Here is a 23,297-nt window from a genome sequence, read left to right as displayed (position 1 = left end):
TCATCTTAATTGAAACTGATGGTACATATTACGGTAAATATTACGGTAAAGGCTGTAAAATACATTTTCGGTGTAATTATACGGCCTGAAGAGTTCAAGAAGTGCGCAGTCCAATTAGCACTGGCACCAGGTCTAACAGCATTTAAAAGGCATTTCCTGTTAACAGATGCGCGTACTGTTTCTCATGTCACTGACTTTTCTAAACAGACACAAATCGACTGAATAATGGCTGCAGATGCTCTGACACGATCCACAAGTAAAGCTTGTAAAAAAGACCAACAGGAGCTGTGGTCTCCATGGATCCAGTGGGTGATCAGACATGTGAGGCTGCAGCCTGAGATCTTCATTATCATATATCACACACCAGCAGCAGAAATCAGTATTAATTTACAGAGTCTGTTATGACTAGAGCAGAGATGTGCTCTGGGCTGGAGCTGGAAGGCTTTGACATGTTCAAAATTCAAAAGCTTTTGCTGTTAAAGATTTAAATGTTGTCTGTCTGTAAAATAATAAGATTTAATATTGTCCTTAACTAACTGAGTTAACTAACTGAGATCAAGCTTGGCAGACACTTCATTCAGTTTTTGTCACCAGCCAGAAATTGAATAGAGCACAAATATTCTATAGCAAATGGTTACCTGAGCTCTAACAGCTTATTTAGCTGAAATTCAGGAAATTGACAGCAAGCAAATTCTATTTATTTAAATAAAAATCTAACATAACTTGAAATGGATGTCCCTGTTTACCACCCATACTGTATCTGTTGACCGATATCACAACGTTAACAAATAAGAAGATATGCTGCGACACATCAGTGTTGTTCATGTTCAGAAATTGCACGATCAGTGTTTCCCACAGAATCAGTAGTGCACAGATATACAAGCATTGACATACATCTTATTTTCATAAAGAAACTACTTGTGGCAATACATTACTATTATCAGCTTCCTCATTCTGTGGATGAACTACATCTATACTCTTTCAGACTGTACCTGGGCTTCAGGCGCAGGTAAAACAAGGAGCTGGTGAAAAGACTGTGAAATATGTCCCTTATTTCTCATATGGATTAAATTGCTTCCTGTCATGTAAATAAATAACCACAACAAAAACCCACAGATTCAGAGTCTGTGGATCCCTATTTGAAACATCTAGCTACCAGCATTCATCCTGAATCGACAGCGTCTTAGCATATTGATAAGAACATGGCTTAGAAACACACTGTAAACACGTTGTACCCACAGAAGTGTGGCCTTTATCATAACATAATGGAATTATTACAGTTCTGAACTTCAGCTAATGTGAAGCACTGATCGACAAGAAAGAAATGATTTCTGGAGGATTTGTTTACTGCAATAGTGACTTATTTTCAATCTCATGCCACTATTCCTTATCATAAATACTACAGGTGGGATAACATGCTGTAATAGGAAAGTTAGTGGGGTCAACAGGAGCAGGGCCGAGTCTTCTGTACTGTCATAAACACCTCCTCCTCCTCTGATTGTTGACCTCAGGAAGCGATCCTACTTGTGGGGATGTTGGGTACGATCGTTTCCCGAATTAAGCGCGCAAGGTTCAACAATCGCTGAGAGGTTCGTTCAGCGTGGTGTTCACCGCGCTCTCTTTCCCCATCTATCTGTGTCACTCATACATGCTGGTGAAACCATAGCTTCTGTTAACTAGACTGCCTGTGCATTCCTCCAACTGTGAGCCAGAGCTCAGAGTGAAGTAATACATGCTGTAATGGTATTGTCTGTTAAGAAAGTGGTCTCGGTGTCAATTACAGTCACTGTAACTGACACTTTCTTTCTTTGTCTATCAGGGTGCCCACTGTGACTGCCAGGGTGGTGATCTCTTCCTCCATGACTTAATTACAAACTCTGTTTTCAGTCTCTAGGCACTCTGCCTAATCCTGGCAGAGATGAAGGAGCTGGAGTCCTTACATCAGTGCAACAAAAAAAGTGACTTAAAACTGTGGGTGTTAAAAAACTTCTACTCATTAGTTCCTTTTGAATACATTTATTACTCTAGCACAACCACACACTCATATTAAAGCACTGCCAAAGATCCAAAGACAGGAGGATAAGCAGCAACTACTTACCAGTTTATCTGCTGACCATTTTACACGAAACTTATTGCAAAAATGCAAAAATGTCAAATAAAAATTAGAAAGAAAATATTATGTTTCTAAATTGATGTAGGAAAAATGCTTGTTTTTATCTAAGCAACTGTCATAACAAAAGCTTCTTTAGTACCAGTAGTTTTTATGGTATTTTCAACAACCTGGCCATATTTTATTCTGGACAATAACAACATGTGGAATGATGAAAGTGCAGCACTATACTGCACGCATCAAAAGAAAAACGAAGGAAAAAAAGCCCCCACCAACAGCAAAACACAGCAAGGAAAAACAGTGTCACAGATCATTTCTAAAGGAAACAATGACATCCCTAAAGATGCAGGCAGCTCAAATAGAGACCGGATCTGTACATTCTTTGTGAGTGAGTGTAATAAGTTAAATTCATTTTAACAAAATGCTCTTGAAAAGCTGATATCTTAAAGACTTACTGTCCCATCTATTTACTTCCACTTATCCAATGCAGGATTGTAGGAGGGGCGGGGGCTATAGGGCAAGAGGCAGGGTACATCCTGGACAGTCCACCAATCTGTTGCAGGGCTGATACACAGAGACAGACAACCATTCACACCTTTGGGAAATTTCGATTCACCAGTTAATCTAACCCTGCTAACTGCATGTCTGTGGACCGTGGGAGGAAGTTGGAGTACCAGGTGAGAACCCACACAGTCACATAGAGAATACACAAACTCCACACAGAAAGGCCCTCAAATCCACCATGCAACGAGCAGATGGTGCTTTGAATCCAAGACCTACTTGGTGTAAAGCAACAGTAGGAACCACTGCAGCATCATGATGCTGAAATCTTACCTTTACTGAAATTTTATGGTATTGCTGCTCATAGGATATGTGGAAATTTTGACAGTGTTAGTACTGACATTAAAATGTCTCGTGCTGTTACTTTCTTAAAGAAGAAACATCAGAAGACACCCACTTGTACCTATCATGCAGAACATTAAAAAACTAACTGTGCATATTTGGCTTCCAAGTGACAGAAACCCTGGCCTGATTGTTAACACGGACAAGTTATTTCATTTACAATCTGGGAACCAGATTTTGAACGTTTCTGGAAGCCAGCTGACATCACTAGTTCCTCTGCTGTCACTCTGCATATTATCTTTCTCAAAATGCAATCCCTCTCTTGCTCTTATTATGGACTGTTTACCTGCATGCAACCACAGCCAGCTCTAATACAAGCAAACAAATACAAGAAAGCTTCTGGTACCAAAATCGAATCCCTTCCCTGCTGACTCTGCATATTCATATCTGTTTTAGGACTTTTTCCAGAGGCAATTTGCTGAAGTGATATAAAAGATTTGATCATACCTACTTGAAGAAAGGAACAAACTGTCAGAGAGGCCACTACTGGCGGTGCTGCTGCTTTTTTCTGTCACAGGATTAAACTTTAATTTTAATCAAGACCCACACTCATTGTCCTACAAGGAGGCACAATTACAAGTCAAGAGGGATGGCATCATTAACGTGGGACAAAGCTTGCTGTTTGCTGGCTCATATTCTCTGTGCAACAAAAGCTTTTCCAATTATAATCTGTGCCTTATGGTGTACAGTAATGAGCCTGTCACTTACTGTAGCACATCCATGTGTGACTGCATAACAAAGGTGCCAATATTATTCTGCCTGGTAGTAATAATAATAATACACAAGCAGACATTGTTGCTCTAAAATGAAAAGCCGATGCTCTAATGAAGCAGTGACACGCAAGGCTTCTGATTTACATCACAATCAGCACTTATATCCAGTTATGAATTTCTCAAGTAGCGGTGAATAGGTCAAGCCGCCTGTAGTGTCAAACCGTCCCATAGTAATCACACAAGATGGATGGAGACATCGTTATGTTGTGTTCGGTCTCATTAGTTAGTGGACATATTAAGTGATTGCTTGTGGTCAGCTAATCTGTGCTGATTATATCAGCATAACCAGAGAACAGGCTGGAGGTAGGAGACTGATGGAGAGGGAGCGCGTGGAGACGTCTGTGTGTGTGTGTTCAGTGTGTGTGGGAGAGAGCTGATATGCAAGCTTCATCCCACTCACAGAAGGTGACGCAACACCTCACACACTCTCAAGCAGCGCAAATCCATTGCACTACTCATGGCCACAACACAATGTGTGTATGTGTGTGTGTGTGTGCGCGTGTGTGAGATCACATATAAAGATAGCAAGTTTATATACAAATGTTCATCTACTTTTTCCTTTTTCTCTTTAACACTCTCTCGTGCACACAAAAAACACACAAAAACCCAAATTTCTCCCTTTGGTGATCAGCGCAGCAGTATCACCATGACAACAGTTGATGCCACCTGCAGCGTTGGCTAGCATCAGAGGCGGTGCTCATTAGTTAGGACACACAATTACGGTCCGGACTGTAAACATTTGCATTATAGCCCCACCCACTCATGACATCACCACCGCATCATTTATAATAAAAGAGGGAATATGCGAATACGGCGAGGCTACTTTGTTGAGATCATTCCTTCTGTTCTGCAGAATCACACAACATTTACCATTTCATGTAGCAGCTGATCAGAATGAAAGAAAGCAGGCAGGGCACGTCAGTCACGATGCCCCGAGGGTTTCCGAGCAAGTCTGAACACGTTAATGTTTCCAAGTCATTGCTTTTAACCTTCAAGTTGCCCCAGTGTGTGTTTCCATATGATGTGAGCAGAGCACTATCACAGCAGTAGAAGAATAAAGAACCATTTCTGTCTCGCGGCACCTGTTTATGATTTCTCATTTATTCAGCACTAAAGCGCTTTTTCATTTCCATGAGGCCATGATGTATAGATTCTGAGTGTGGGAGGTGGAAATTCACAGCTATGGTGTGAAGACTCCAAAAAAAAAAACTTACTTTATTTAATTACATAGTGCCCACTCAAATATTAGACTTGGAGTTTAATCGCACACAAGCATACTGGGGTCCTAGGTTTCCCATCAGACCAATGTACAAGGTGATATAGTAGGAATGACAAATCCACAATCAGCTGTGAAAGAAAAGCCTACACATGCACATTGGTATCCCATGAGAGGTGCTGGGAGAGTGGAAAGTCTTCTCAGGAAGAGGAGGATAATGAGCCACTCTCTGCTGAAGCTGTGTGTGTGTGTGTGCGTTGGGGAGAGTAGGTTGAACTGTACTGTGCAAAAAGGCAGTATAGCTAAAGCATTTGTGACGTAGTTCCCACACATTTTCCATTTTAATATTACCGACATTAATAGATGATATTTTTAGACCTCATTCTTAGAATAAAACAACCACTGTAAATTTGTTACTCTGTCTTTTACACCTTTTGCTTGTGATAATACTGGAATCTGCTGTGATTAAATACATTTTTAACACTTTTCTATTGAGTGGGAACATCTGACAGACAGCAGACAATGTGAAACCAAACAGAAAACCGATGTACTGCCTCTCCTGCTGATACTTTACATTCAGACGATTCCAACTAACAGTCCTAACATGATCGACCAGCTGACCTACAGCTGTCGCTTGATTTGCTGTATGCTCAGATGGACATTTTATGATGGATAGTTTATGATTTTAGGATCGGATATCTAATCAGTCACTAATTGTCTCCGTCTGTGTCTTACTCTCTCTCCCACTCTGTCTCCCTACTCTGCCCAACCCTCTCCACACCCATTTCCTTTGACCACTAAACACCTCTTTAAGGCTTTTAGAGCTCTTTCTGGAGAGCCAGTATGACCTTCATACCTCTTGTTTACCATTCATCAATTATAGAAAGAAATGGGTGGGGCGGTGAAAGAGAGGACTGCTGTTTGTGTCCACAAAAAAACAACAACATTTTAAGCGTGTAGGGTTAACCTTTTGTGTGTGCTATAAAGAGACTCAAACTATATTTGCCTGCTGGTAGCAAATAACACTATCAAAGTACAGCCAAAAGTCAACAACCAGGCTACCTATACAGATGGATTGACTGGAGCGCTGATAGCATGTAGAATCAATAACATTACTGTCATCGAGGAAGAGGCTTAGCAACAAACACCACTGAGATAAAGTCATGTCTAAAATCCACATAATTCCAAAACTATATCATACTGTTATGCTTTATATGTTTTTTCAAAATGTGTTGAACATTTTAAACAATTTGATTAAAGATTAATGAACATTTGTGTATTTTTAGCTCAACAATCTAAACCATCAAAATCTTAACTGGCCCTGGCCATTAGCACTTGCAAGTTAATGTGGGGTTTATAGTCCCAAAGAGAGAAAGACTAAGAACCAGTTCACAAGCTACAGGGAGTCCTGCAATGCATAGCGCTATAGAGATGACAGTACGTGTGGGCTGAATGCTGGTTAACATTTAGGCATAATCAGGAAAGGAAGTGACAGATGATTTTACGACGAAAAGGAAGAAGCGCAAGTGAAATCATCAAAGATTAGAAAAAGCACAGATAAAAAGCACAGACAGTGGCTGAAGTGCTTCCACTCCACTACAAAGATACTGTTTACGATCACTTCTACCTCAACTCTCTTTTGCTGTAAAGAGCAAAAGAGCAAGAAAATAGGAGCATCACAATACTGGTTGGGCTATATATTTTAACGCTGCCCCCTGGAGACAGTAGAAAGTCATTACATATAGACATGGGTCTGCAAAGCTCTGTGTATCATAATGGAAGCTTGATATAACCAACACACACAGAGTGTCAAATGTATCACACCACATTTATATCCATACACTCTCTCTGTGGGACCGAGAGTTGTGTTACTGAGGGCGTGTTTAGCATAATGCCCTATCAGTCATGCAGTAAGTGTCTGAGACTTGGAAATGGTAACACCCTGGGAGAACACAGGCCAATATGATTATTGCAAGGGGGTGGGTTACTTTTTTCTTTTTTCATAGACTGAGCTGTAAATCTGTAGACAACTGTAAAACTGCTGCAGGGTGGAACACAGAGTGGCTCGCCTTCCATTCACTGTCAGATCAATAATGTTTTTATTCAGTACAGACACCATTTACTATTCTGTAACCCAGAAAGAAATCAGCTGTGAAAAATAAGAAGCTATGAGAAAATGCTTCATTTGGATTTCTCTCATTAAAGCAGAAAAAGGGGTTTATTTTTTAAATCTTGATGTTGAAATTCTTACTCTGACACATACGCTACAGTACCACAAAACGTCAAATACTAAAATAAGTGTTTGATACTGTTACACATGCTACCACACTTTACAAAGCTGTCTGGAATCTTGTAATTAAGGTAGGAATCCATGCATTCGTGCATTTATTTATGCATGTGTTATTTTATGTCACTGACGCTTTTTATGTGCTGATTATACCATATCAGTAGAAGGACTCACTAATGGCCAATCGCATCATCGCATCTGCAGCACTTTCCTAATGTTCTGATGTTTCAAGCTATTTTGCCCCTCAGAAAACTAGTCTAATTTCTGCAACAGATGCTGAGTGGAAGGCACAGCTTCCTCCATTTAAAAATCTGATATCAATAACAAGCAACATCCAAAACATTCATGCAAAGTAGAGAATGGCCTAAATGTCTCTTTATATTTTTGCATAATGTAATGATAAAAAAAGGTTTCAAAAGGTGGTGCTTAAAAAAGATGAGAACAATCTAAATAGAAAATTAGCAAAGTCAGCTGCTGCAAATTGTTTCAACATCTGGAAGATCCCAATGTACATCATGCATGTTCACATTTGTTCCATTTTCCACACTACGTGAGCATTACTGACTCAGCATGTGGAAACTCAAAGTGGTGAAGCACTAGACAGCTAACTGGACATAAAGCAGGGTTTATAGCTGGGTTAATGGCAGTCTCACCATACTTAGGTTAGGTACAAATTTGAAGGTACAGTCCAGTCCGGCACACTCTCCACAATAACTGCGTTCACACTGTTCGGTACAAAAATGTGTAAAACAATTGTAAAATTAGATTAAATTAATGATGTTGCTCTATCCAGGATGCAATCTGCGTTTCGCTCCTCATGTCAACTCAGGTAGGCTTCAGCCTGCCCCTCCCCCCATGACCCTGAATTGGATAAGTGGAAGAGGATGGATGGACGGACAGAGGATATATATGCTCCAGAAGACAGCTATAAGAATTATAGAGTAATCCGGTCATTTCGAACCAACTGATGCATTATTTATATGTTGTTATTTAGTTTATCTTAACACTGCACTGATAACATAAAAAAACACAAAATATTCTACTTACTTAAGTATTCAGAGGTCGTTTAAAACCAGAAAGATCAAGTATGAACCCAGGGGAATTATACACGTAAATATACAAACAAGAGCAGTTTGAGACTACATATCTCTGCAAAGACTGAAAGTTCTCTCCTCAGTTTATGTGACGTCAGATCCAGATAGGACAGCTAATCAGGATCAGTTTATTTGTGAAGATATGTCAAGAAATGTCCCTGAAATCTCTGTCCCAAGAAATCTGACAACTGTAAAGAATCCTTAAAAAATGTTAATTGTCCCCTGAAGCTGATGATGCTCAACTTGTCTACTTTTGCTTACATTCAATGCACAAGCTCAACACCAGCCCCTAAATAAAGTGCTATAAAGGCAGTTTAAAAAACACAATCTATCTTTCACTTGTATATAATTCACAAACACCGATAGACTTCCTTTTGTAATAACGTCCTAAATGAACCGTTACACATGGGGTGACAGTGATGCCTCTCATCAGGTCAGTCACACACCTTCAGTGCTAAGATTTTCATTTCACTGTAGACTTGCAGTGAGGAGACTGCTCAGCTAAATGATGGCTTTGCCATGGCAACACACCGGCTCTCTGGGTCTCGTACACTATGCCAGGGCTCATTTCCATGACAACATTATCAAAATCTCTACCATAAACAGAGTGCTGCTTCAGCTTCAGTTTAAAACTGCCCCTCACTGCCTCCCTGTTTTTTGGCTAAGAAACTGAAACTGGAGAATGTTAGCTAAATAATGGCACACACACACACACACACACACACACTCAACAAAAACTCAGGTAAGGTTTCATGCTTCCCACCATCCCTAAAGCACAACACACACAAACACACACACAAGCGGGCATACACACACAGGTTGAGGTGTGTGTGTTACCTGGCTTGCAGTGATACAGTCAGTGAAGGCATTCCTCCTGGAGAAGAACATAAGGAGCTGCTGCCAGCGTGAGGAGGACGTGGAGGGGGAGGAGGAGGCGGGAGAGGAGGTGGAGGGGGAGGAGGTGTGGGGAGGTGCCAGCTCCTCCGAGGAGCCCCGCTTGGGCCCCAGCTTCTGTTTGATACCTAGGCCCGCCCCTTGACCCCCGGATGCCCCGCCTACCCTCGAACTGCGAGGGTACAGGGTGTTGTTTCCAAAAATATAGTTCATCGTCTCTGCTGTCTGATCTTCCCTTTGACAGACAAGATTGAGTTCAGGTGGTAACGCTTCTCTGCTGCTTCATCTCCAGTCTCTCTCATCTGTCACTCATCGCTTTCACAGTGTCCCTGTCTAAATATACAGTCCAGCTTCCCTTTTCTTGCAACACTTTCTGAAAATGATGCTGCCTTTGTGGATATTTTTATCTCCTCTTCCAAAGTTTTCTCTTAATAATGTCCCTTTTATCTTCTTTAGCTCAGGATTAACAGAGCAGCTGGTGGAAGGAGAGATGAGGAGGAGGTAGAAAGTGCAGGACAGGTAGACAGGGTCCGCTTAGAGTTGAAGCGTGAGTCTGTCTCTCAGCCTCTTTGTGTGTCTGTCCACCCATGAATCCATCTGCCCGTCTTTTTTTGTTCTCCATCAACTGGTCCATCATCCCATCTTCTCTCTAGCCAGGAGAAATGTCCAACATCCACATCTCTGGAAATCCAAATTCCTCTCCTCAGCTGCGTTCTTGCCTCTCCTCAGAGACAAGACAAAGTGAGGGGGTGTATGGGCCAGGCAAACAAGGATATGAAGATTGATTATTTAAGGGAGTTCACTCTTTCCCTCTGTCTTTCCTCCACCCCACCACCTCTTTCTCCCTCCCTCCCGCCTTCTCTCTGAGTCCAAGGAGATGACCAGTCAATCTCCCTGCTGTCACTGTGTGTGCTCCCATTAAATATGGAAGGAGCAGGGGAGGGAGTGATGGGTGGCTGAACGGATGAAAGGAGGGAGGTGGAAGGATGCAGGCGAGAAGAAGAGCATCTGAAGTAGGTGGATGGTTGGAATCATTCTGCAACTCTTCTCTTTCTCCTCCCCTCTCTCTTACATCTCAGTTGTTTCTCCGTCTCTCTCTCTCTTCTCGTCTCTCTCACTCAGTACATTATTCAGTCTCCTTTTCTTTTCCTACCTAACCCCCACCCACCCTGTCTGTTTCTTCCCCTCTCTCTCTCTCTCTCTCTTGCACGCTTATCTTTCAGCAAATTGTCTTTTCCAGCCTTTTATTGGAGCTGCAACCCGATGCCCCTTCTCTCTCTCTCTCTCTCGCTCTCTTTCTCCCACTCTCTCTCCCACTGTTAGATATCATTACTGGTGCAAGCCACGCCCCTACATTCCAGCCAGCCAATGAAATAACAGAACCCCCCTCAGTACATCCACACATAACGCGCACTCCAAATACACACACACACCCTCACACATATATGTACACACATATGCAAAGATGCCTGTTGCAGTGTGAGGAGGAGACACGGTGGAAAATAGCTGAATGCCACCGAAGAATACGGTGAGCGCTGGCACTGGCTAGACAGATAACGAGATAAATGTTTGTGTGTTTGTGTGTGTAGGTGTGCTGAGGTGTCTGTGTGCTTTTGTGTGTGTGTGTGAGAGAGTGGGTGGGGGGATGGGGGGGGAGACAATCTTGGAACCCGAGAGACACTAAGGCACAGTAATAACAGGTATGCTCCCAGTGCGAGTGTGCGCTGAAGTACATGCATGCTCGAGGTGATGTTGCTTTTTTTTTTAATGTGTGTGTGTGTTTGTGAGAAAGAGACAGATCTTCTCCTGAGGCTGTTTCCAGACACTGCAGCACCCAGCTCTCCCACACACTCGCACTCACTCTCTAATGCACGTGCACGTGCACACACACACACACACACACACACACACACACACACACACACACACACACACACACATGACTCCAGAATGGAAAACAACAGGCTGTTGCTGGGCACCAACTGAGATAAAAGAAAGGAGAAGACAGGAGAGAGGCGAGACAAGCAGGCTAACAAGTGTCCTCACAGCATCCCTGAAGCATGGCATGGAAGTCTAGAGACTTTAGCATGCATTAAAATTGGCTGACACATCTGGGTCAAAGGTCAAACAAAAGATGGGCGTACACAGGTTAGACTGACCCTCTTACAACAAAGTCGACTCATCCTAAGTGACGTGGACTTCTATCTCTGGTGTATACAGTTAGCCTACACAGCAAGATTAGCCTCCTAGAGGATTAGCCACAGGTGGAGCGGGACCCCTGTCACAGCCTTTTCCTGTGTTTCCTAGGGAACTGTAACTATAGTAACAGCTTTGAGACTCCTGAAATACACCTGGTGCTGGCTGACTAATGTGTTGTTTCCTAAGATCTGAACAGATATCTCAGAGATTTGTTAGGCTTCTTCAGAGTCCAAGATGGATCCTAGACCAAGTGTGAAATATAGAGGATCGCTCTAAATCTGACTTGAATTGCCCTAAATTGCACGGGACTTCTGTGAATACTGCAAAGTATTTTTATTTTTTTTATTTTTTTTGAGTAGTTAACATTTCAGTAGGTAGGTTCTCTCTTTTAACCCAAATCCCAGTCTTTACATAAACATTGCCAAGCAGCTTTGGTGCCTAAAACCAACCAAACAGCAAAAAATAAAGAAATACATTTAAAACCAGAGATCCCAGATTGGGTTCAGTACATAATATAAACTGTATATAAAAGATGGAAACAGTAAACTAAAGGCACTATTATTTTGAAGCCTTGAGTTTCTGAGTTTGGAAAGTGCCGTCTTGACTTTTTACAAACACTTCACTTTCACCCATATAGCCCAATATTCGCCTCTTGTCAGTAACATGGTAGCCACACTCTAAACACTCATTAACTTTTCAGGCCAGGAAGCTACATTCAAGCGTGAGGGAGAGAGAGACAGGAGAGTCAAAAATTACGAGTTTCTACCGACGAGAAACGGAAGAATAATAATAACCAGTGCAGCCAGTGCAGAGTGCCTGACGAGCCCAGTTATAAGTACACTGTTAAGACTTGACTGTACACCGTGTTTGCCGCCTGGAATAAAGTTCCATTGGAGCAGCCTTTTAACGCCTCTGTCTTTCTCTTGCTAGCAAAGTTGACCTAGACAGTAAAGCTAGGTCCCGACATGTTAACCAGAAGTGTCTTTACCATGATTCCATCCAATGAGATGACAGTGCTAGCAGCGGGCCGCCGCTTCTCTGAGTTTGAGACCCCTGGTGTACATGACCTGGAGATGCCAAAAGGATACTTTGCACTTATTGCTAATTTGTTCATATCCGCACGCTAAATCCCCAGACTAAAAAAGCAAACATAATAGTTGCTAATTCAGCATTTTGGGATTATCACTGTGAGCATGTTAACATGTTGATGTGAAGTTTGTGGCGCTAGTGCATTCTCACAAAATCGTTCTGTAGTAGACTCTTGTGCTTTTTTGTTGTGCCTTTGTCTAACATTGCTAAGTCAAAGTAGCACTATGCTAACTTAACTTTATTTTCCATTTTTAAAAAAGAAATGGTAGTCAAATGAAGAGGGCGCTGATACAGATATATCACAAAGAAGTAAAAGGCAGGCCCAGTTATAGTCCACAAAATTAAAGCAGATAAACCTTTGGTGCTTCCAATATAAGGTGGATGCTTGCAGTTTTATACTGCTTTAAATTAATAAATTCTCTATATGCGTACTTATATGCTCTTTGTTGAATTTGACTCATTCCTGCTCATTCATTTTGAGTCTCATTCTTTCTTTCCTATTGGGCCTGTGTTGCATATGTCCCTGAGACCACATTAAGTGTTTTCTTCCACTGAAACACTGAAGGGTTTTAGTTAGAAACAGTAAGTGTTGCATTTGTGTTAACAGCATAATGCAAAAATCAAAAATCATTGTGTTGTGGAAAATTGCCAAATATGATTAATTACACATCTTAGAGGAAGTCATGAATAAAAGCCAGTTTAAAATATACGCCTGCCAGATTTTGCAGTTGAGAAAAATAAAGACCTCTAACTTTTTTAAGGAAATATTCTATTTATGAAAAAGTTTTTAATTGTCTAAGAACATTTACAAAGAAAAACTGATAGCAGAAATTTAACACGTCACACACAACACAAACGTAAAACAACTATATCTGCAGAACACTGCACTGATGGAACCTCAGCCGCTTGCATTACCCACCATCAGAGAGTGTGGAGCGCCAAATCAGTCATGTCGCCTGCAGTGCAAACACTCAGTTAAAGCATATTAGCCTCATACCAGTCTGTCTGCAACTAGCCACTACAACACAAAGTACAAAACACACACACGTCAGCTGACACAGCATTATTTCTGTAGCACACAGTCCCTATCACAACCCTTAATGTGCGTGTCTCTCTCTCTTTCACTTTTTCCCTCTCTCTCTCCAGTCAAATGTCAGCAAGTGAATGCCAACTCTATTAATATTTCAGAATCAATTAAATAAAAGCACACATCATGCATGTTTAATGTTCGCCTGCCGAGAGAGCCAAATTTGCCATTCTGTCCTCTACAGGTAGGCCAGGCTGGTGATAGATAGCCTCGTGTACAAATGCTGTGTTTACTGTTTTTTGTTTTAACAAATTATTTTCTCCTACTGATCTGGCTGAATGACCTAGAACCTATTTTCTGTCCCAGCTCAACAGACTCTAGACAGGATGACCCTGTAAGCACAGTAGCCCAGAATTTTTTAGACTTTCTGAACTAGTAACAGGACCCGTAGTCGTGCTGTCATGTTCTCTAAAGAATGAATATACATTTGGAACATGGACAACACCAACACCTGAAAGGCAGTTCTGCACTGTTTGTTCTCACATTGCACTAGCCAGCTTGTAGATAGCTCTCTGTCAAACTCTAATATGTATTATCTTACATTGTCTACAGCCGTAAAGGGACCGTGATACAGTCAGAAGGACTGTAAAGCAGACGCCATACAGATCTATAGTGCAGTGGTTCCTAAGCATTTTGGCTCCTCACCAGCTCTTCCATTAGATTCCTCTTCGATTCTGGTAAGGAGAATTTTGCAGAGCTATGTCAAGCTTTCCTTGTAAATGCTGGGTATATAAAAAAATGGACATAAAACACTGTAGCATAGACAAGCACAAACCCAAGCAAAAAGAGAGTCCCAATAGGCCAAGACGGATATTTAGGCTTTTCTGACTGAGGTCAGGATTGGCTTTTTTCTTTGCTACGCAGCACGGTCTAGGTTCGTGATTTAAAGCAACAACAATCAATATGACAATGACGATGATTCAAATAACTATCAGCTCAAGGTTATGGTCATAGTGACAAGTCAATTCATCAGATTTCCCTCTTCAGCTCTTCAGAACCTTTTAGCATCATTCAGCTCTTTGTTTGGCCCAAAACTTGACGGTTATTGTTTACAGTGTTGTTTTTATAGTGACAAAGCACGTGGGCATTTTTTTAAAGAGCAATACCTGCTTAGCATCAAAAGGCAGACAGAGAAAAGCATTTTTCATAACTGCTGTTAACTCATGTGAAGTCCCACAGGGCCATTCTGTACAGGGTGTACATGTTGCCCTTTAGACATGCCAGTAGCCCTTGTGTCCCACCTATATTAAGTCGATGACTCCCAGCTTTAGCTATCATTTAGTACTAACAAAATTACGAGAATCTTAATACTGCACAGTTCCACTTTAATGCTTTTAAGGACTTGATGATCTCTCATTTCCTTGTGACCAGCAAGCTGTGACAGCTATTTTCAGTCAGATATGACTAGCTAGGTGGTCAGGCTCACTATTTTTCACACTCGTTTAGAAAAACACTGCAGTTTAGAAAATTAAATTGCCTTGTGGGCTGATGCAATTGCACTCAGCTACATGGCTGCGTACCAACACTGAGCAAAGTACATCAGTGTTAATTAAGCAGAGCACAAGAGGGTGGCAGTATAGGGAAGATCAAATCTGTAAGCTCCAAATGTGGGCAAGCTACTTCTGTGATGTTGTCCTATTAAGCACTTAGAAACAGGATTAAGTTTGAGCGGCAGGTCTCTCCCTGAAGGTAGACAAAGGCTGTGCGTTAAACGCGCCAGACCGGCACAGTGAAGCAAACATCCCTGAAATGTTACAGCGAGCGGACGTCTTACTCAATGTTAATTACTATTACTGTAAAGGAAAAAGAGTTTGTTTGGAGAGGAATGAATTGGCTGGCTGACAGGCTGATTAACATCCAGCAACAAATCTGTGCTCTGTGTCTGTCTGCCCATAATTCTCCCTTCATCCCGTTTTTTCCCATCACTGGCCCTCTCTGTCTTTACTTCCTGCCTAATTATCTGCATTAGCTTAATGACTAGGAGCCACTGAAGCTTCTGAGTACACCATGTATGTCTTACAGTCTGTGTGTTCAACAGAGAGCAAAACACTTTTTATCTTCCACTGCTTTCAGTCTCTGCAATAGATATACGGTTTGCCAGAGACTTTTTAAAGCAAAGTCAATTATACGACTGCTCTTACCCTCTATTCAGCGACAAACTGCTGAGCAGCTTTGTCAGTATTGATAAAAAGCATTTCCATTATCCCAACATTCAGTCGCCAAATCACATTAAACAGTTTGATGAATAGAATTCAGTCAGATATTAATTTGTGAAGGCATAACCCTGAACAGCTGTGAACTTTGGGAGGCCTCTTCTGCCCCCTGCAGTTCACAAACTGTAACTACATGCATTGAAAGCAGCTCAAACTGGAGATTTGACAGCCCTCCTCCAACTGCATTCTAATGAGCACACAAGATACAGACACAGCAAGTTTAACATGGGTGACATGAAACGGGGTAGATAAGATGGGTTATAACCGACAATTTATCGTAAAGAGCATGATTACATATCGACACTGCAGTTGCACAGAAGACTATATGTGCTCGCGCCACATCCATGCAAGACCATGTGTACAGGAAAAGTGGGCACCATCACAGAAACATTTAAAACATTTTTTAAAAATACACAAGGTCTGTATTCACATGGTCCACAGACACAAAACAACATAATGTTTTGGTTGTGGTTTCAAGAAATTAATGCAGCACAGAAAGTTTGAGTAGATTTGTCTACTAAAGGTACTACATGTAGCATTTTTAAACGCCAGCAAAGTAAGTATATCATTGTAAAATTAATTATGTTATAAGGTATAACTACCATCAAAGACACACTTTAGAAGTCATGTCGTTTCTTAAAGATAATATTAAAATGGTCCAATCCCTCCACACTGCCTCCCCTCCAGTTGTGGCCCTTTTTCTAAAAATATAAACATGTTCACTTTTCATTCCTTCTGCCATCTGCTGCTTAGACCTCTGGCACTGTAGCAGTAATTGCACACAGGGATCGCACAGAGTATCCTATTAACGTTGACTTACTAACATTTTGTTAATGTTTAAATGCTGCATGGAACACCTTACAAAGTTTCTGTGCACTGTTAAAACACGATGTTTGAATTTCACCCAGTACAGCGAAGACATTCTGCAGATGTGTCTCACAGAAACGCAAAGCATCCTGCATGCTCATTTAATCGGAAGTTTACAGATGAGAAACGACCAAAAACACAAACAAATGAAGCTACGAACGCATGCCAGGATTACCTGGTAGTAGGCGTGGCTTTGAGAATAGAGAGAGGAGAAAGGTGGGACTGGGACTTCATTCAGCCTCTCTCCCTCTGGGTGAGGCCACGCCTCGTCATCAAAGGGAACCTCAGGTGATTCTACCTACAATGTACAGACATGAGCTCAACAAAGTTTGACACGCACACGAACTAATATGTTTAGGTGCACTGCGCTCTGATCGTTGCACAGGTGTGAGACCAACATATACTTTTATCTAGAATATATTTCCTTCTTAATGATGGTTGTGCAAAGCAAAGGGAGAAAACAGAAAGTACGAATGGTCACATGTCACATCTGTGTTCAATGGAAATTAAAATAGCTGAATCTCATTCATAGTCAATGATCATTAATGTAAACAAAAAAAAAAGTATAGAAATTTGTGTTTGGTGGATTATTTCTTTGTTGTAACAATGTTTATTGGCTACAAAATCCTATGCTGTTGAAAGCCTGTTTATTTCCCCTGAAATGGAGCCGCATTTGTAAAGAAAATGCATTTGTGGGTTGTGCCAATGAAAAACTTGCCACACACACAACAGCCTGACACCTGCTCCTCATGCTGGTCATCAGCTCAGTCATATCCCGCTGTGGGATGTCATCCCATTCCTTGACCAGCATTCAAGTCAACCAGTGTGGCTGTGCTGGTCACTCTGGCACAAACAGCACAGCCAAGTGTTCAGTGGGGTTGAGGTCTGACCTGCAGACAGGCCACTCCATCCTCTCCATTCACAAATTCTGCAGTTAGTCTGATAAATCCCACACTGTGGAGGCAAGCATTGCCATCATATGGAGGACATAGTTCAGTCCCAGACTGTGGCGATATGGGACTGCCACTGGTTGCAGAGCCTCTTCTTGATATCTCTGCATTACGATTGCTACCAGTGAGACAAACAATAACGTGGCGCACAGTGTGACGTCAAAAAAGGCGCACACCTTTGACGCTGCGTTTTCTCTGTTTTTCTTGTCCACACGTAAATGCAAAAACTGAGTTTTCAAAAATATCCACCCTGGCTGGAGTTTTTAAAAATCTCTGTTTTCAGTGACCAAAAACGCCGTTTACGTATGGACGAAAGGTGCAAACGCATAGAAAAATCTGCGTTTTCAAAAATACCCGGGTACGTGTGGACGTAGCCTTGTGCTTTAAGCTGGGAAGAGGGGGGAGGGGCGGTAGTTACACTCAGTAGCACAGGAACAGAGCAGGAGGAAGAGACAGAGAAAGAGAGCCAGGGACAACAATGTCACATTAGAAAGGTATAGTAATCATCCACAACTATTTTCAGTTGCGGATGATAAAGGATTCAGAAAGTTTATTCATGCAGGCCTATATGACAGAGAATATGTTCTTTCTGTTTTCATATTATAATTTATATTTAATTGTGTTGTGGTTTGCAGTGTTTTGTGTTGTTTCACTTTAAATTTGTAAAAGGAAAAAGCTGAAAATTTAAATAGTTAAAAGTTGAAATGTGAATAGTTGATTTTTGTATTATATGATTTATTTATTACATTTTATGTGGAGTGAATAAATAAAAGTATATTTACGGTGGCCCCTACAGACAAAGCACATACAAACTTCAAATCACGTACAAACACGTAAAAACTCCAAAACACGTAAAAAACACGTACAAACTCCGAAGCACATACAAACTCCAAAACATGTACAAAAGACAACAGAAGTGCTCCAGGATGCTAGGGGCAGTGTTGAACTTTTGTTACCTAGTGGCTACACAAGCCAGCAAGTACCAACGACCGGATTTGGTGTGTGGTAATAACAGGTAAATGAACATTTATTTATTTTTTTATTATTTGACTATATATGAATGCTTGTGTATAAATACACAAACAACACACATATGCTTTCATACTTTCAATTGTGTAATTTAAGTGATTTAGGTAGCTCTGTTTTGGAAGTTCAGTTCATGCTAGAAATGTGTTTTGGAGTTTGCATGTGCTTTTTGGAGTTTGTACGTGTTTTGTCTCTAGGGGCCACCGCATATATTTATATATAAACATATATAAATAAAACCACTTTTATTTTTTTTACATTAGTAATTCCTTTTGTGCATAATTTTATATTATTGTTAATAATAAATTAATTAAAGCAACAAAACAACCTGAAGAGCCGGTTCGGAGCCGAAAGAGCCCGCTCTATTTAGTGAGCCGAACCGAAAGAGCCGGATCTCTAAAAAGAGCCGGAAATCCCATCACTAGAGAACACGCCTTGTTTTTTCATTGAGGAAGATTCTGCCCCACGCCATCACTTTGACACTATGATCCAACTGCTGTAGTCAGAATCTGGACGTAACAACGCTGAACATAACATTCCTCCACATGTTCAGGTTCTAGTGCACATGTTACCGACAAAAGCGCAAAAAGGCTTGATGGTGTAGACCAGTCATGGCACCAGAATCTCAGAACAGATTAAACTGTTTGACATTGGGGTAGCTCAGGTGACCTGGCTGTAGCTCAGGTGGCAGAGCGGATCAGCCACTAACCAGAAGGTCGGTGGTTCGATCCCCAGTCTGCTCCAGTCTGCATGCCAAATATCCTTGGGCAAGATACTAACCCCATGTTGCTCTCCGAGGCATCCATCGGAGTGTGAATGTGTACGAATGTTAGATACTCAGCACTTAAACTTAGAAGTGCTTGTGTGAATGGGTGTGATTGGGTGAATGAATTAGCTGTATAAAGCGCTTTGAGTGCTCGGACAGAGTAGAAAAGCGCTATATAAGAACCAGTCCATTTACCATTTACCATCCACATTGACAGACAAGATCTGACAAGTCTCACACTCAACTCTGCTCAAACCAAAAATGCATTGTCCTTAAAAATGTGGCTTCATTTAAGGGGAAATAAAGTTTCCAATCATATCATATCATATCACATTTATTTGTATAGCACTTTCTAAGACCAAAGTACACCAAAGTGCTTTCCAGTAAAACCATGATACAGATAAAATCACAATAAAAATACAAATTACAGATATAAAATAATTACATAATATAAATCCAGAGCCAGAAGAAAATCACACTAATTGGCCTCGAATGCCAGGTTAAACAAGTATGTTTTTAGACGTGATTTAAAAGATTGAATAGATTCTGATGCGCGAATGTCAAGATGAAGATTATTCCATGATTTGGGTGCGGCAATGGCAAAGGCACGGTCTCTTCTGGTCTTCAGCCGAGACCTAGGTTCCACTAAGAGCAGTTGACCCGATGATCTTAGTGCTCTCTTAGGGCTATACAGACGGAGGAGATCCGCTAAGTAATCAGGTGCCATATTAGTTAGGATTTTATAAATAAACAATGAGATTTTAAAATCGATTCGATAACCTAACCTAACACAAATTTCCGTACTTGTGCTAAGTTTATTTAATTTAATATTATGGTGAAAAAGAGGTATGATAAATTGTGAGCTTGGAATATTTACAGGAAGATATTGTATTAATAAATCAGAGATAATAAACACAAAAAAGTATGTCTGTGTGTGTGTGTGTGTGCGTGTGTGTGTGTATGTGTGAAGACAAGGGAAAAAAAGGTGGAGGGGGGTGGTGGGGTGAACATGGGGAGAACAGGATGGCAGCTCCATCTGTCATACACAAGGAAGCCAGATCCAGCACCTGTGGTCACGCACACACACACACACAGACACACATGCATGAACACACACCATTTGGAGAGCAGAAGTTCTCAAAATAAACCTAATATCCAAATACACACACACACATACACACACATAGTTCCCCATCACAGATTTTATACAGACAGACAGGTGATGAGCTGCTGGAACGGACCGCTCTGCAGAAAGCAATGATGATAATGCAGATAATGATGCCATGCAGTGGTAAGGGCCAGGATATAAAGACCTCGAATGCATCTCCATGAAGTAAATGGAGATAAATGTCATAAGAGAAGGTCACAGGGGAATGAGCTTAAGTGCAGATGGCATCCAGCAAGAACGGCAGCCCAAAATTCTTTGGTTAAATCTGCAGGGGCATGCAGTAATTGATGATTGTCATTACAGTCAACAGAAGAATTGGTGTAATTTCAACAAGAACAGAAAAAAAGTTTTAAATATAAAACGACAAGAAGGGAACATGCAGCCACAAGGTGGAGCTCCATGACAACTGTGTCTTCATCATGCTGACAAAATGAAGCGCTTCAGCTTGGTCCAAAGATCTCCCAGCGGACAAATACTGAACTTGTGCTGACTGACAACTGAGTCAGTGCAGAGACAATCAGATTACAGCATATAATGACTTAGCTGTGACACCCCACTAATACACATCCTCCTCAGCTTTGGCTGCCAGCACTGAGAGCGGCCGCAACTTACTCACAGACAGACACAGTACCACTACTGACAAAATAAAGACTTGATATATTAAAATAAACTGATAATCACACATGCCAGAATTTTAAAAGGATGCATTAGTGCGGGAGACGACAGTGATGGGGACAAGTAAAAAAAAAAGAAATTAAGAAAAGTGAAGAAGTGATATTAAAATCTGCTTATCCTTGTGAAAAAACCCTACATTCGTTACTACAATGTGATAGGAAGTAATTTGTCATTATCAATGTGCATATAATTTTGTCTATTTAATGAAAAGACCATAATTATAATTTACCAGACACCAGTAAAGCTGACAATACACAGAACATCAATATAGAGCAGAAGGAAAAAGCATATACATTATGGATATGCATGGAGTGTGGCCAACGAGTGTGTGTGTGTTAGAGAATACACAACAGCGTGCTCTCAGAGTTGTGCGAGTACAGAGACGCGAGCACTAATATGTGGACAGATACAGTCCAATCAACCAAAATAAAAAGATTACCAGGCTACGCGGTGCGATTAGGAGTGTATGTGAGAGCGATAGAGCGTCAAAAAGGAAAGAAAGACAAAGCGGGGGGAGGCAGACAGACGCAGAGTGAGTGCAGAACAGAGATAGTAATGGGCCTCATTACTAAAAAATGGGACAAGCATTCGACTGAATCCCCTGCATGCACAGTTCTGCAAAAGTATTCTCCTGGTACAAAGAAAGGCTCTGTGCATGGAAGCAAATTTAGGCCAGTATCCGTGACTTCTAAGTACTTTCGAAAGAGGCCCATCTAATTCTGAAGTCATAGAAAAAGTTCCCCTTTCTAGCCGTCTGCATCACCTTGACCAACACCACAGAAAGTCATCAGCTCCAAACATAGAGGGTAGAGTAATGAGACACCATTGCAGAGTAAAATCTCAAAATGTTTTGCGGATTATCACCCTATCAACAATAGGACTGTAATATTAGATCAATTTAGACAATATCAGTGAATATCAGGGATGTGATGGCTACTAATTAAACAGGTTTTTTTTGCTGTAAATATTTGGGTTAGGTTAGTTTGAAAACTTCAAGCTTTCCAACAATACATTCCTATAGACAGGGGTGCACATAAGTGGTTCGCAGGTGCGCACGCGCTGTCAAAACAAAAGACGCGCACCAGATAAGAAGTTGCAACACGCGTTCGCGTACATAAAATTTTCTGGAGGGGGACAGCTGGCTTCAAACAAATGCCAGCTCACCTCCTGCAACCACTTTTCCGAGAATACGTGCTTCTTTTGCGGTCCGGACTCCTTCTGACATTTCTTTGGAGGTGGAGGAACACCAAAGCAATTGCTTAAAGGAGCTTCTTCGACATCTTTAAGAGTTCTAAACAAATGTCTGTCCTCCTCCAGAAAATCCTATGTACACAAACGCGCGTTGCAACTTCTTATCTGGTGCGCGTCTTTTGTTTTGACAGCGCATGCGCACCTGCGGACCACTTATGTGCACCATCTTGACTTTCAGTTTACTATGTTTTCTGCTGTTTTAAAACAAAACCTGCAAGAATAACACATCTTTTTCATATTCCGGCAACTCAAAGCATTTGAAAAATATTTTGGTCTTGGTTAAATACTGAAAAGATCAACCAGGGCTAGAGGGATGAATATGTTTATTTTACTAATGTGAGCCACAACCGCATTCACTCCATAGCCCTTCTGAAAATGGTTTTGTGGCCTAAAACTAACAACACACAGTGATCAGAATGTGAACCACGCCCTGTAACTCTGGAATCAATTTTAACATGTTGCTTAATGGAAAAAAACAATCCAACAAAACACTGCTATGTATGTACCTAATAATAGGAATTATACCAAATTATTAAGGGAGACCCATGATGCTCACTTCCGCCTACTTTACTAGAGTAGCTTTGCATGATTCACAGGGACAATAGTCCTGATTTATACAACACTGAACCTTGGTGCAACCCCTCAGTTCATCTGCTGTCTGAAAAAAGCTCTTTCAGCTCCCTTCTTTAATGACCTTTAAGTCAACTTTCTCCTGATTGGCTGTCTCTC

General features: G+C 41.2%; 1 protein-coding gene across 8 annotated transcripts in view; it reads right to left on the bottom strand.

Annotated features, from left to right (window-relative positions):
• LOC146498875 (discs large homolog 1-like protein) overlaps positions 1–23,297 on the bottom strand; it is a 122,101-nt gene that overhangs the window by 66,087 nt on the left and 32,717 nt on the right. For 5 of the 8 annotated variants that reach the window (XR_014870210.1, XM_085138017.1, XM_085138019.1 and 2 more), the window contains one exon: positions 16,908–17,030. The exons of the other annotated variants lie outside the window; for them this stretch is intronic. Coding sequence is in view for 4 of the 5 variants with exons in the window: in XM_085138017.1 (XP_084994143.1) it covers positions 16,908–17,030 (123 nt within the window). In the remaining variant the exon portion in view is untranslated. The remainder of the gene's footprint in view (positions 1–16,907; positions 17,031–23,297) is intronic. 8 annotated transcript variants of the gene reach the window in all.

The sequence above is a fragment of the Neolamprologus multifasciatus genome, chromosome 17, assembly GCF_963576455.1.
Source record: "Neolamprologus multifasciatus chromosome 17, fNeoMul1.2, whole genome shotgun sequence".
NCBI classification, from domain to species: domain Eukaryota; kingdom Metazoa; phylum Chordata; class Actinopteri; order Cichliformes; family Cichlidae; genus Neolamprologus; species Neolamprologus multifasciatus.
Note: the sequence above shows the minus strand (reverse complement) of the source record. Positions and strands in the feature narration are given on the sequence as shown.